Source organism: Sminthopsis crassicaudata, chromosome 3 (genome assembly GCF_048593235.1).
Source record: "Sminthopsis crassicaudata isolate SCR6 chromosome 3, ASM4859323v1, whole genome shotgun sequence".
Taxonomy (NCBI): Eukaryota; Metazoa; Chordata; class Mammalia; order Dasyuromorphia; family Dasyuridae; genus Sminthopsis; species Sminthopsis crassicaudata.
The window spans coordinates 512,365,820-512,381,404 of record NC_133619.1 but is presented as its reverse complement, the minus strand read 5'-3'; the positions used below and the strand labels follow the sequence as shown (position 1 = coordinate 512,381,404).

The 15,585-nt window shown below is 35.5% G+C and overlaps 1 protein-coding gene across 3 annotated transcripts in view; it reads right to left on the bottom strand.

Annotated features, from left to right (window-relative positions):
• RNF169 (ring finger protein 169) overlaps positions 1-15,585 on the bottom strand; it is a 93,258-nt gene that overhangs the window by 18,157 nt on the left and 59,516 nt on the right. For all 3 annotated transcript variants that reach the window (XM_074304069.1, XM_074304070.1, XM_074304071.1), the window contains one exon: positions 847-959. In XM_074304069.1, the coding sequence (XP_074160170.1) occupies positions 847-959 (113 nt within the window). The remainder of the gene's footprint in view (positions 1-846; positions 960-15,585) is intronic.

Below are 15,585 nucleotides of genomic sequence, written 5' to 3'. Positions count from 1 at the left end.
TAATAATTGGCAGCATGGCATAATAGATGGAAAGCTGACTTCAGAATCAAATCCAACCTCTGACATACACTGATAAGTAACATCTGACTTATGTAACATTAATCACTATGTTCTGAAATCATACAAACTGAATGGCATGAGAGATGGCTTGGAAGCATCCTGGAGGAGGCAGAAGAAGGGAAATGGGATAGATAAGGGAAAACTTACTTGTATTAAGCATTGATGACACATTATCTATAAAGTAGAAATATCCATACAATACATAACCAAGAGCTGACATTCTTAGAATGAGGGAATCAACACTGGAAAAAACCTTTGTGACCAAATAGTCCGTTTTCCCAACCAATACATTAATTCCATGCATAACATTCCTAAACAAGCAGTTATCCTGCTCAAAAAACTTTCTTCTAGAAACAGCTCATTTTATTGTTACATAGCAGGGATGTGAAAAGGGTGATGGGAATAATCAGGAAATCCATACAATTTGCTCTTTTCTTCTTACCAAAAAAAGAATGGAAGTGAATGGAAGTGTGTGTGTGTGTGTGTGTGTGTGTGTGTATACCTATCTATATCTATCTATATCTATATAGTGTCAGGCTAACAAAGCTATTGTTTGGTCCAAATATCAAGTACAATTCCACAAAGAATTTTAATTTTTCATTTTTAAAAACCGAGTACATTCTCACTTTACTTCCTCTGAAATTCAAGTTTGGTCCCAGTTCTTCCCTCTCCTTCTCCACATTTCCAAAACTTGTAACAGTCTTTCCCATGTTCCTTTTGCCTGCCCACCCCTTCCCCTGCTCCCCAAATAAACAGATTCAGACTGAATTTAGAATGGTCTCTTACCCTGCCAGGAAAGCTAAGGAGTAAACGCTGCTCTTGGAAACAAATGCCGAACGATGTGTCATCTTGCCCTGGGAAGGTTCTTCATTTTCTGAATCTGAGAGGCGTTCTGGACACTGGGAAGGAGACAACAAGGAAGACAACACTTGTCCATCTGCGGTACCCATGGAAATTTCCCTATGATTACAGAGAAGGTATACATAGGTTTTTAAGTGTAAAAGACACAAACCAAGCTCAGATTTTAAAATTATTTTCCATTGGATAATGATACTAGCACATTGGTTAGAGAGATCCTCTATGAAGGATTTATAGAAAGACACACATAAGAATTGCATAGAAAGAAAGGGCATAGCTATAGATGAGTTATTATTTGCACTTCTGGATACCTGTGCCCACACAAATGAGATTATATATCCAAAACAAAAAAAGAGTGTTTTATTATTCTCCTTTTGTAAATGAGAATGTTAAATGACTTTCCCATAGTCACAAAGCTGATAAATTTCACAACTTAACTCTAAATGCAGCTGCTCCTCTAAAATAACAATACATTGCTTTAGTATAGGACAAACATCTCATTGCTCCCCTGTTTAAATGGAAATCTAGACCAGAGTCACTTCCCTAATATAACAATTATCTTAGGGTAATGAGAAATTGGTAGGTCATCATCTACCTTAAATTATCACCTTATTATTTTCCTCTTATACAAAGTATCCTATAGGTACCATTTCTTGCCTTTCCTTTCAGACTATGTCAAAAAAGCAATGACAGATTACTGGGTCTGTATCCCAAAGAAATAAAAGAGGGAAAAAAAATCACGTGTGAAAAAAAATGTTTGTTGTAGCTCTTTCTATGTTGGCAAAGAATTAGAAAATGAGTAGATGTCTATCAATTGGGGAATGGATGAATTAACATAGTATATAGAACATGAATGGAATTGTTCTTATTCTATTAAAAAAAGATGAATAGGCTTATTTTAGAAACCTTTGAAAAGCTTTACATGAACTGATGCTGAGTGAAACAAGCAGAACCAGGAAAATATTGTACATAGTGATGATCAACTATAATAGATTTGGTTCTTCTCAAAAGTTCAATGATCCAAGGCAATCCCAATAAACTTTGAATGGAAAACACCATCCACATCCAGAGTAAAATTATGAAGACTGAATGTAAATCAATACCTGCTAAGTTTTTTTTTGTTGTTGTTGTTGTTGGTTTTTTCCCTCTAATGTTTTTTTCCTTTTCTTCTGATTTTTCTCTCTCAACATGATTCATATGGGAAATATGTAAAAAAAATAATGTACATGCATAACCAAAAATAAATGTTGTTTTACATGTAACTGGAGAAAATAAAAATAAAAAATAAAATAAGCAAATAAATATTTATATATTCCATTATTTTATTACTTATCTAATATAAACATTATAATAAAAATTTAACAAAATTTTAATTTGGTTTGAGTAAATTTAAGTAATTTAGTTTGATAAAAATTAAAATTATTGTACAAAAAAAACAAAAATCAAAAGCAGAGTTATAAAGGTATGGTTTCCCCCAAATTTGGAAAGGAAGCATCACAGAATTTGAAGTTCAGAAGAGGCCTGAGTGGCCCAAAGGGCTAATAAATGTCCAACCCAAATCTGAAAGAAATCCACTCATGTGATATAGCCAAGAAGTGATCATCTAATCTTTCCTTAAAAGCTTCTAAAAACCAAAAACCCACTTCTTAAGAAGTCTATTTCACATACAGACAATTTTTCATTGTTAGCAAATTTTCCCTGACATCAAGATTGTATCTGCCTCTTTATAACTTCTGCCCTTGGCTCCTAGCTCTGCCTTAAGAGTGCTAAAAAGAGTAATTCTAATCTCTCTCAAACACAATATCCCTCTCACACACTTAAAAGATATCCATCTTGTTCTCTGGAAGCGTGTTAATCGGATTTTTCAATCATATTACATATCCCTCTCCATCGTGCCCCTTATGGCCCTTGCAATCTATGGCCCAGTCAAGATATTGCCTTCTTACTTCATTTCCTGGCTCTGTGCTGTTGAACTGGCTGTCCTTATGCCTAGAATGCATTTTCTTATTCATTTCCACACCTTAGAATCCCTTTTTATTGTTCAGTCATTTCAGTCATGTCTGACTCTTTGTGATCCCATTTGGGGTTTTCTGCAAAAAAAAAAAATACTGGAGTGGTTTGCCATTTCTTTTTTTAACTCATTTTACAGATGAAGAAAACTGAGATAAAAAGAGTTAAGTGACTTGGCAAGGGGTCAAACAGCTAATATTCATCTAAGGCCATATTTGAATTCAGGTCTTCTTGATAGAAATGCAGGCACTCCGATCTACTACACCAACTAGCTACCCTAAAAATAGGAGATATAACAAACTTCACTAACAGAGAGTGATTAGAATCCTTCTAGATTCAGCTCCAACACCACCTTCTATATACCTTCCTGATCCTTGAGTCAGTCAATTAGCACTTATTATATTCTATATACTAGGTATTGAGCTAAGCACTGAAAATACAAAGAGAGGAGGAAAAAAAATCAATCCTAATTCTCAAGTATGAAGAATTAACAGTTGTTACTAGTCCTTCAATCACTTTGAATCTATTTTGCGGACAACTAAATATTGTTGTGGCCTTGGCTTAACATAAGCTCCTTTGGGGAGGAACAATTTGACTTCTGAATTTGTACCTAAATACAATGCATAGCTTATAATAGCTGATTAATAATAACTGCTTCTGGATTGAATGACTAGCTTAAACAAAGGGCAATAATGGTAAGTTTCCTATCCTCAGACATAGAGGCAGCATGGCATATTGTGAAAAGAACAAAGGATTTGGAATCAAACATCATTTGTTGGCATCTTAGACTCAAGAGTTTAAAGCTCAGGAAAAAAAATGATTTGTACACTGTCACAAGAAAACAAGGAATTGAGTCCAGGTTGTCTTCTGAACTTAGGGACACGACTTTTTTCAGGATCTTCACTGCCTCACTGCTACAGATAAAAGATGAGAGAACAGGTCCTTGTCTAAGTGAAAAACTTCAAGTGTGCTGATTGAAAAAGCGATGCTCTTGGAATCAGAAGAACCTGAATCTCAATTCTGCCAGCTGAAAAATGGTGATAAAAATTATTATAAACAGTGCCATTATGAGGGTTAAATGATGGTAATATATAAGGCCTCTGAAAATATAAAGCGTAAATGTAAACTATTATAGTAAGAACTTTATACTATAGAAAAAATGAAAATAAAGTACAGTGGGCAAGGGGTAGAGTCATCACTGAGGATGCTCAGAAGAAAAAGAGCTATTAGCTAAATAAGATTTTCAGCTATAATTACACAATTAACAATAAGGAAACCCCAAAACTCTTAAAACCTCCTTGGACTCTGCCTCAGGGAAGGGACCCCACCCCAAGCACAGTTTCATCCTTATCTAAAAACCCATTGAATTCTATTCAAATTCTAACCTTGGCTGAAACTCAAGCAGGAAACCAACCTGGGACTCCACCCAAGGGCCCCTTCAGATTGTCCAAAGCCCCCCCCTATTATAAAAAGAGTCAAACTGGAGTCCACTCCTTGCAGAGATCCCAAACATGAATTCCTTATGCTGGCCATGTCAAGGATTTCTGCCCACTGGAACCATCCTGGCTTTGGTGTCTTCCTACCTTTTAACCTTATTTCCCATAATAAACCTCTTTCTTTTACCAATCTACGTTTTTCAGGTCTGTAAATTCCTTTACAGAGGACTCTTGTACTGCTACTAGATCTCATTTAACTCTATATCCTTGCGCCGAATCCAAAGGGGTTGCAGGGGAGCTCTATTTGACTCCCTGTACCCCGAACTTGCCACTAGACTTCAATTAAACTTAATTTCACTTAGGTACTCCTTATCTAGTTCTCATCACTAACATATCAAAATGACAATGGCAATAGCAGAATTCTTTTCTGAAGATGAAAGGACAAAGAGGTCTACTGATCTGGCCTATTTCAAAAGGGTAGTTTTGACATATGGAAATTAGAAAGGATAATACCCCAAATAGCATTTTGTTATAATGTAGTAAGTGAAAAATATGTACATATCAAAAACACTGCAAAAAACAATTTTGTATGAAAATAAGACATAATTCTCTCTTTTGTGTCACGAATTCTCCAAAACTTACTCTGTTCCAGGGATACTCTATATCTTCATACCTGCTTTTATTGATTCTATTAATACATTTCAAGCTCAAAAATCTATGGCCAAATGAGTCTGGATAAATGCCATACTAGAATGTTTTTCTGTAAAGGGCCAGAACTCTGGAGAAGTATATTTGAAATAAGGTATTAACTCAGTGGAATTGATGAGATAATGGTTTTCTAGTTCACATATACATTTAGTACTTAGTATGGTAATGTAATGGTTCTCTAGTTCACACATATTCAGTATACTGTAATGATGTAAACATAATACAGTATTTAGGGGTGAGGGGAGAGACTGGTTGAGACTGGCGGATTGCTGAAGGAGACTGGTTCAGACTAAGACACAGACTGTGTAAGAGACAATAAAGACTTGGGACTCTATTCTTGTCCATTCTTGTGGTGTCTATCCTGCTGAGACCAAGGCCCTTCCAGAGGACCTGCAGAAAGCCTAGACATTACATTTTTTGATGGCTAGGTCCACATCAATCTGTTAGTGTACCACAAGGTTTTTTTTATTCTCTAATGTCCTTATTTCTTTTTCTTTTCTTTTTAAAGCTTTTTATTTTCAAAACATATGCTTGGATAGTTTTCAACATTCACCCTTACAAAACTTGTATTCCAAGTCCCCCCCCCCTTCTCCTTACACCTAGATAGCAAGTAATCCAATATACATTAAACATATGCAATTCTTTTATAAATATTTCCACAATTATGCTGCACAAGAAAAACCTGATCAGAAAGGGGAAAAATGAGAAAACAAAATGCAAGCAAATAACAAAAAGAGTGAAAATACTATGTTGTGATGCACACAATCCTCACAGTCCTCTCCCTAACTGCAGATAGCTCTTTTCACCACAAGGTCATTGGAACTGGTCTAAATCTAAAGTCCTTATTTCTTAAAAATTTTTAAATTGTTTATTCCTTTTGTCCGTTTCCAGATATCTCCAACCCAGTTCTCAGCTACATGGGAAAACATGACAACATTGAGCTGAAACTGCAAAGAGTAAAAGCCTTATAAAATATTAAGTTTTACCCTTGGAGACACTTCTAGGCACTCCTACAAAAAGGCAGATTATTCTCCTCCTTCACCTTTTTAGTTTTTAGTCTTTTCCAAAGAATAACTTGTACAAACCATTCAAGAGGGCAACTGATAAGGTGCAGAACAGTGATTCTTCATATCTCTCAGAAAGAGGAGAGAGCTTTGATACCAAAAACTGTGAACAAAGGACAATTACAGCAAAGTCTATTGGAAAGGTTGAATGGAAAATAGTGTATTACAGAAGTACAGGACCTAGGCTACAAAGGCAGGCAAGCTTTTATCTATTTTCAGGAGCCATATTTCTTGAAATGAAATTCCTTGAAGTGACAAAGGAGAGAAACAGGAGGAAGGGTTGGGCTGGCCTTGAGTGCTTTCTTTAACTTTGAGTATCAAACATTCCCAGTGGGGAAGAAGCCAAAAGCGGTGACAATTATCACATTTAATTAAATCAAAATTCCCTTTACAAATCCTTGACAAGTGATTGTCCAGCTTCTTCTGGAAAACATCCAATGATTGGGAACTACTGAAGATCAAGTAATCAGGGATACTTATTAGGCTATATTGAAGGAGATTCCAGGTAAAAAGAGACACAATTTGTAACATTTTAAACCCCCATCTGGAGTGAGATTAACTTTTTCATCTCTCTTAGTCAAGCAAAAAGTCTCGTTTTAAATGTTTGTATTGGTATTCAACTTCTACCCTCCTCCAGATATTACCAGTCATCAGAATTCGCTCATCTTAATTTTTTTTTTAAATAAAGCTGAAATTTGGAGAAAACAAATGTGACTTGAATTAGAAATAACTTCAAAATGAAGACTTAATCATATTATGTTTTAAAAGAGATAAGGCAATATTAAACTTCCCCAGGTCAAACCAAAAATGACAATTATGTACTCTGCTCAAAAAAGGACTAAGAATAAGCTTAGAACCGGCTCTACTCTATTACTGTAGGACTCTGCAACTCAACTTTCTCTTCTATAAAATCAAAGATAATCACACTATTTCCATCACAACGCAAAAAATACACTAATTTCTTAAACTGATCTGATTGAATTTTCTTTTTTGAAATGTTTTTTTTTTAAATTAATAGCTTTAATCAACTCCCTGAGAAAAAATCCCCAAGACCAGATGGATTTACATGAGTATTCTACCAAACATTTAAAGAACAATTAATTCCAATGTAATATAAACTATTTGAAAAAATAGGGAATGAAGGACTCTTACCAAATTCCTTTTATAACACAGACATGGTACTGATACCTAAACCAGGCAAGTTGGAAACAGAGAAAGAAAATTATAGACCAATCTCCCTAATGAATATTGGTGCAAAAATCTTAAATAAAATATAAGCAAAAAGATTACAGAAAATCATCCCCAGGATAATACACCACAACCAAGTAGGATTTATACCAGGAATGCAGGGCTGGTTTAAATATTAAGAAAACTATTAGCATAATTGACTATATCAATAAACAAATAAACAAAAACTATATGATCATTTCAATAGGTGCAGCAAAAGCATTTGATAAAATCCAACGAGCATTCCTATTAAAAGACACTTGAAAATAAAGAATAAATGAGCTTTTCCTTAAAATAGTAGCATCTATTTAAAACCATCAGTAAGTATCCTGTATAATGGGGATAAACTGGAACCATTTCCAATAAGACCAGGAATGAAACAAGGTTGCAACTATCACTAATACTATTCAATATTGTATTAGAAATGCTAGCTTTGGCAATAAGAATTGAGAAAGAGATTAAGGAATTAAGAGTCGGTAATAAGGAAACCAAATTCTCACTCTTTGCAGATGATATGATATACTTAGAGAACCCCAGAGATTCCACTAAAAAGCTATTAGAAATAATCCACACCTTTAGCAAAGTTATAGGATACAAAATAAACCCACATAAATCATCAGCATTCTTATATATCACTAACAAAATCCAACATTTAGAGTTATAAAAAGAAATTCCATTTAAAGTAACTGCCAATAGTATAAAATATTTGGGAATCTATCTGCCAAGGGAAAGTCAGTAACTATATGAGCAAAACTACAAAACACTTTCCACAAAAATAAAGTCAGATCTAACCAATTGGAAAATCATTATGTGCTCTTGGATAGGTAGAGCGAATATAATAATGACAATACTCCCTAAACGAATCTATTTATTAGTGCTATACCAATCAGACTCCCAAAAAACTATTTTAATGACCTGGAAACAACAGAATTCATCTGGAAGAACAAAAGGTCAAGACTTTCAAGGGAACTAATGATAAAAGAATCAAATGAAGATGGCCTAGCTGTACCAGATATAAAACTATATTATAAAGGAGTGGTCACCAAAACCATTTGGTATTAGCTAAAAAATAGACTAGTTGATCAGTGGAATAGGTTAGGTTCTCAGGGCAATATAATAACTTTAATAATCTAGTGTCTGACAAACCCAAAGGTCCCAGCTTTTGAGATAAGAATTCACTGTTTGACAAAAACTGCTGGGAAAATTGGAAATTAGTATGGCAGAAATTAGGCATTGACCCATATTTAATACTGTACACCAAGATAAGGTCAAAATGGGTTCATAATCTAGGTATAAAAAAAATGAGATTATAAATAAATTAGAAAAACATAGGATAGTTTACCTCTCAGACCTGTGGAGGAGGAAGGAATGTGACCAAAGAAGAACTAGAGATCATTATTGATCACAAAATAGAAAACTTTGATTATATCAAATTAAAAAGCTTTTGTACAGGCCAAGATGGCGGAGAGGAAACACACGACTCAGTGAACGTCCTCACTCCCTCACAACCAATTAGATAAATTAAGTCTCAAAATTAGCTCAGGATTGATAGATACCACAAGGACTGGAAGCACGACTTACCAGCTGAAGAGAATCTGGAGTTTCAACAGGAAAGGTCAGTTCTCAGGGGAGGAATAAGAAAGACCAGCACAGACGGTGGGGTAGGGGCACACTGCGCCCATTGCGCTGGGAGGGGCTCTGGGATCAGAGAAGCCACTGAGGTAAAGGAATCTGGCACAGGCTGTTAGCTCTTCTCTGCTAATTATTTAGCAGTTCAGAAGAGAAAGCCAAAATATTTTAAAACTCAGATTAGATTTTCCCCGGACCCTGGGGGTGACTCAGGCACAGATCTGGGCACCAGGGGGTGTGGCCTCAGCTACCTCCTGAGAATAGTTAAGAGACTGACAAGTGGGTGGATACGGCCCAAGGCAACACACACTGCCTAACTTAGCTGGAGGGAGTGGAACTCAGCTCCAGGAAGTCCCAGAGAAGCGGAACCTTTGAACTAGGGACCGTGGTTTCTGGCAGACACTTCCAGTTTGAGCGCAGGGGCTTCTCACGTCACCTGCTGCAGACATTCACTCCCCACCCGGACACATAGCCTGGGCTTCCTGCAGTCTTCACTATTCTACGCCCTCGAAGCACAGCAGTGCTAATCACCTCTGAGGCACTCCCAGGGAGAGGGTGGGGAACTCTCTCACAGAGCTCTCTCTTAGCTCAGGCTCAGGAGCCGCTGCATCCATCCCGTCTGGGAGGAAGCTGGTAAAGAAGTAAATAATTTCCTACCCCAGAGACAGACCCCAAAAGATTTTTTTTAAGTATGAGCAAAAAAGCTAGAAAAACCATAGATTCCTTCTATACAGAGAAAGAGCGGGTGTCCAACCCCGAGGAAGTTGACAGCAGAGAATCAGATAACAACCTAAAGGGGAACGATTCCTGCCCCCCATCACATAACTCTCTCCTAGAAGAAGCTCTTAAGAAATTGAGGGAGATCGAAGAAAAATGGGGCAAGGAAAGGGAAGTTATGATAGAGAATAACAATGTCCTGAAATTGGAGTTGGAAAAAATAAAGAATTCACAGGAGATGCAGGGAAACAAAATTAGTGAATTAGAAAAGGTTAAAAAAACACAGGAAAGTAGGATATCTGAATTGGAAAAGATAAAAAAGTCTCAAGAAAATAGAATTTCTGAATTGGAAAAAGAAAATAATTCTCAAAAAAAAAAAATTAGGGAAATGGAAAAAAACTCAATAGAGCAAAATAATTCATTTAAAAACGAAATTGGGCATTTACAAAAAGAACTAAAAACTGTGAAAGAAGAAAATAACTCCTTAAAAGTCAGGATGGAACAAATAGAAATGAATGATTCACAGAGAACCCAAGAATCAGTCAAACAAAACAAAAAAAATGAGAAGCTGGAGAACAACGTCAAATACTTACTGGGAAAATCTATAGACCTGGAAAATAGATCTAGGAGAGATAATCTGCGGATTATTGGACTTCCAGAAAACTATGACCAAAAAAAGAGCCTAGATTCTATTTTACAGGAAATTATCAAAGAGAACTGTCCAGAGATAATAGAAACAGAAGGGAAAGTAGATGTGGAAAGAATTCATCGAACTCCTTCTGAAATAGACCCTAAAAAAAGAACACCACGGAATATTGTGGCTAAGCTGCAGAATTACCACACAAAGGAGAAAATCCTGCAAGCAGCTAGAAAAAAACAATTTAAATACCAAGGTGCCACAATAAGGGTCACCCAAGATCTGGCTGCCTCCACATTAAAAGATAGAAGGGCCTGGAACCTGATATTCCGAAAGGCAAAAGATCAAGGACTGCAACCAAGAATGAACTACCCAGCTAAGTTTAGCATCTTTTTCCATGGAAGAAGATGGTCATTCAATGAAACAGAGGAATTCTATATGTTTCTAAGAAAAAAACCAGACTTAAACAAAAAATTTGATCTACATCCACAAGACTGAAGAGAAACAGAAAAAGGTACACAGAACCCTTGAGAACTGTAACTTTGTTGTGGGTATATAAAAAATACTCAAGGATAATTTGATTTTACTGATATAAAAGAAAAAAAGGGGGGTGTGGTAAAGGGAAGGAGGTCGGTTCAGAAAAAGGGGAAGGAGTGATAAAAAGAGGGAAACTACATCCCAGGAAGAGACATAGAAAATACACCATATCTGAGGGAACTTAGTGAGGGGGAGAATCATTGTGTGAATCTTACTCTCATCAGAAGAGGCTCAAAGAGTAAATAATTAACATATTTGTTTTTCAGAGAATTTTCTCTCACCTCATTAAAAGGGGGGAGAGGAAAAGGGGAAAGGAAAAGGAGAATAAGTGAAGGGACTTGGAGGGAGGGGGGAGGGATCCTAAAAAAAAAAAAAAAAAAAAAGAGGGAGGGTTGCGCGTCACAAGGGGGGTCTGTAAATTAAATATCGGGGAGGGGGATCAGGGGGGTCAAGGGAAAAAAGTATAATCTGGGGATAATACGATGGCAGGAAATACAGAATTAGTAATTTTAACTGTAAATGTAAATGGGATGAACGATCCCATCAAACGGAGACGGATAGCAGATTGGATCAAAAAGCAGAACCCTACAATATGTTGTCTACAGGAAACACACTTAAAGCAGGGAGATACATACAGAGTAAAGGTAAAAGGTTGGAACAGAGCTTATTATGCTTCAGGTAAAGCCAAAAAAGCAGGGGTAGCTATCCTTATCTCAGATCAAGCAAAAGCAGAAGTAGATCTCGTTAAAAAAGATAAGGAAGGAAACTATATCCTGCTGAAAGGTAGCATAAATAATGAAGCCATATCAATACTAAACATATATGCACCAAGTGGTATAGCATCTAACTTTCTAAAGGAAAAGTTAAGAGAACTGCAAGAAGAAATAGACAGTAAAACTATAATAGTGGGAGATCTCAACCTTGCACTCTCAGATTTAGACAAATCAAACCACAAAACAAACAAGAAAGAAATTAAAAAAGTAAATAGAACATTAGAAAAACTAGGTATGATAGACCTTTGGAGAAAACTGAATGGCAATAGGAAGGAATATACTTTCTTCTCAGCAGTTCATGGATCCTATACAAAAATTGACCATATATTAGGACATAAAGATCTCAAAATTAAATGTAGGAAGGCAGAAATAATAAATGCCTTCTTCTCAGATCACAATGCAATAAAAGCTACATTCAGTAAAAAGTTAGGGGTAAATAGACCAAAAAGTAATTGGAAACTGAATAATCTCATCTTAAAGAATGACTGGGTGAAAGAGCAAATTATAGAAACAATTAACAATTTCACCCAAGATAATGATAATGATGAGACATCATATCAAAATCTTTGGGATGCAGCTAAAGCAGTAATAAGGGGAAATTTTATATCTTTAGAGGCTTATTTGAAGAAAATTGAGAAAGAGAAGATTAACGAATTGGGCTTACAACTTAAAAGGCTAGAAAAAGACCAAATTATAAACCCCCAACCAAAAATTAAACTCGAAATACAAAAATTAAAAGGAGAAATCAATAAAATTGAAAGTAAAAAAACTATTGAATTAATAAATAAAACCAAGAGTTGGTTTTATGAAAAAGCCAATAAAATAGATAAACCTATGGTAAATTTGATCAAAAAAAAGAAAGAGGAAAATCAAATTGATAGTCTTACAAATGAAAAGGGGGATCTTTCCACCAATGAAGAGGAAATTAGAGAAATAATAAGGAGTTACTTTGCCCAACTTTATGCCAATAAATTTGATAACTTAAGTGAAATGGATGACTTTCTCCAAAAATATAGGCTCCCTAGATTAACAGAGGAGGAGATAAATTGCTTAAATAGTCCCATTTCAGAAAAAGAAATAGAACAAGCTATTAATCAACTCCCCAGGAAAAAATCCCCAGGGTCAGATGGATTCACATGTGAATTCTACCAAACATTTAAAGAACAATTAGCCCCAATGTTATATAAATTATTTGAAAAAATAGGGGATGAAGGAGTCCTACCAAACTCCTTTTATGACACAGACATGGTACTGATACCTAAACCTGGTAGATCGAAAACTGAGAAAGAAAATTATAGACCAATCTCCTTAATGAATATTGATGCTAAAATCTTAAATAAGATATTAGCAAAAAGACTTCAGAAAATCATCTCCAAGATAATACACTATGATCAAGTAGGATTTATTCCAGGAATGCAGGGCTGGTTTAATATTAGGAAAACTATTAATATAATTGACCATATTAATAATCAAATTAATAAGAACCATATGATCATCTCAATAGATGCAGAAAAAGCATTTGACAAAATCCAACATCCATTCCTACTAAAAACTCTTGAGAGTATAGGAATAAATGGATTATTCCTTAGAATAATCAGGAGTATATATTTAAGACCGTCAGTAAGCATAATATGCAATAGAAATAAACTGCAACCTTTCCCAGTAAGATCAGGAGTGAAACAAGGTTGCCCACTATCACCATTACTATTCAATATAGTACTAGAAACGCTAGCCTCGGCAATAAGAGCCGAGAAAGAGATTCAAGGAATTAGAGTAGGAAATGAGGAAATCAAACTATCACTTTTTGCAGATGACATGATGGTATACTTAGAGAACCCCAAAGACTCTGCTAAAAAGCTACTAGAAATAATTCAAAATTTCAGCAAAGTGGCAGGATACAAAATAAATCCACATAAATCCTCGGCATTTTTATATATCACTAACAAAATGCAACAGCAAGAGATACAAAGAGAAATTCCATTCCAAACAAATGTTGAGAGTATAAAATATTTGGGAATCCATCTACCAAAGAAAAGTCAGGAATTATATGAGAAAAATTACAAAACACTTGCCACAAAAATAAAGTCAGATTTAAATAATTGGAAAGACATTCAGTGCTCTTGGATAGGCCGAGCGAATATAATAAAGATGACAATACTCCCCAAACTAATCTATTTATTTAGTGCTATACCAATCAGACTCCCAAGAAACTATTTTAATGACCTAGAAAAAATAACAACAAAATTCATATGGAAGAATAAAAGGTCAAGAATTGCAAGGGAACTAATGAAAAAAAACTCAGAGGAAGGTGGTCTAAGTGTACCTGATCTAAAGCTATATTATATAGCAGCAGTCACCAAAACCATTTGGTATTGGCTACGAAATAGACCGGTAGATCAGTGGAACAGATTAGATACAAAGGACAAAAAAGGATACATCTATAGCAATCTAATCTTTGACAAACCCAAAGATTCCAACATTAGGGATAAAAATTCATTATTCGGAAAAAACTGTTGGGAAAACTGGAAATTAGTATGGCAGAAATTAGATATGGATCCACACTTAACACCATATACCAAGATAAGATCAAAATGGGTCCATGATTTAGGCATAAAGAGGGAGATAATAAATAGATTAGAGGAACAGAGGATAATCTACCTCTCAGACTTGTGGAGGAGGAAGGAATTTATGACCAGAGGAGAACTAGAGATCATTATTGATCACAAAATAGAAGATTTTGATTACATCAAACTAAAAAGTTTCTGTACAAATAATACTAATGCAAACAAGATTAGAAGGAAAGTAACAAATTGGGAAAATATTTTTAAAAACAAAGGTTCTGACAAAGGTCTCATTTCCAAAATATATAGAGAACTGACCCAAATTTATAAGAAACCGAACCATTCTCCAATTGATAAATGGTCAAAGGATATGAACAGACAATTCTCAGAGGAAGAAATTGAAACTATATCCACTCACATGAAAGAGTGTTCCAAATCACTACTGATCAGAGAAATGCAAATTAAGACCACTCTGAGATACCACTACACACCTGTCAGATTGGCTAAGATGACAGGAACAAATAATGACAAATGTTGGAGGGGATGTGGGAAAACTGGGACACTAATACATTGCTGGTGGAGTTGTGAAAGAATCCAGCCATTCTGGAGAGCAATCTGGAATTATGCCCAAAAAGTTATCAAACTGTGCATACCCTTTGACCCAGCAGCGCTACTACTGGGATTATATCCCAAAGAAATACTAAAGAGCGGAAAGAGACATATATGTGCCAAAATGTTTGTGGCAGCTCTTTTTGTTGTAGCTAGAAACTGGAGGATGAATGGATGTCCATCAGTTGGAGAATGGTTGGGTAAATTGTGGTATATGAAGGTTATGGAATATTATTGCTCGGTAAGAAATGACCAGCAGGAGGAATATAGAGAGGCCTGGAGAGACTTAAATCAACTGATGCTGAGTGAAATGAGCAGAACCAGAAGATCACTGTACACTTCAACAACAATGCTGTATGAGGATGTATTCTGATGGAAGTGGAAATCTTCAACATAAAGAAGATCCAACTCACTTCCAGTTGATCAATGATGGACAGAGGTAGCTGCACCCAGAGAAGAAACACTGGGAGGGGAATGAAAATTGTTAGCACTAATATCTGTCTGCCCAGGTTGCATGTACCTTCGGATTCTAATGTTTATTGTGCAACAAGAAAGTGATATTCGCACACATGTATTGTACCTAGACTATATTGTAACACATGTAAAATGTATGGTATTGCCTGTCGTCGGGGGGAGGGAATAGAGGGAGGGGGGGTAAATTGGAAAAATGAATACAAGGGATAATATTATAAAATATATATATATATATATAATAAAAAAAAAATATATAAAAAAAAAAAAAAAAAAAAAAGCTTTTGT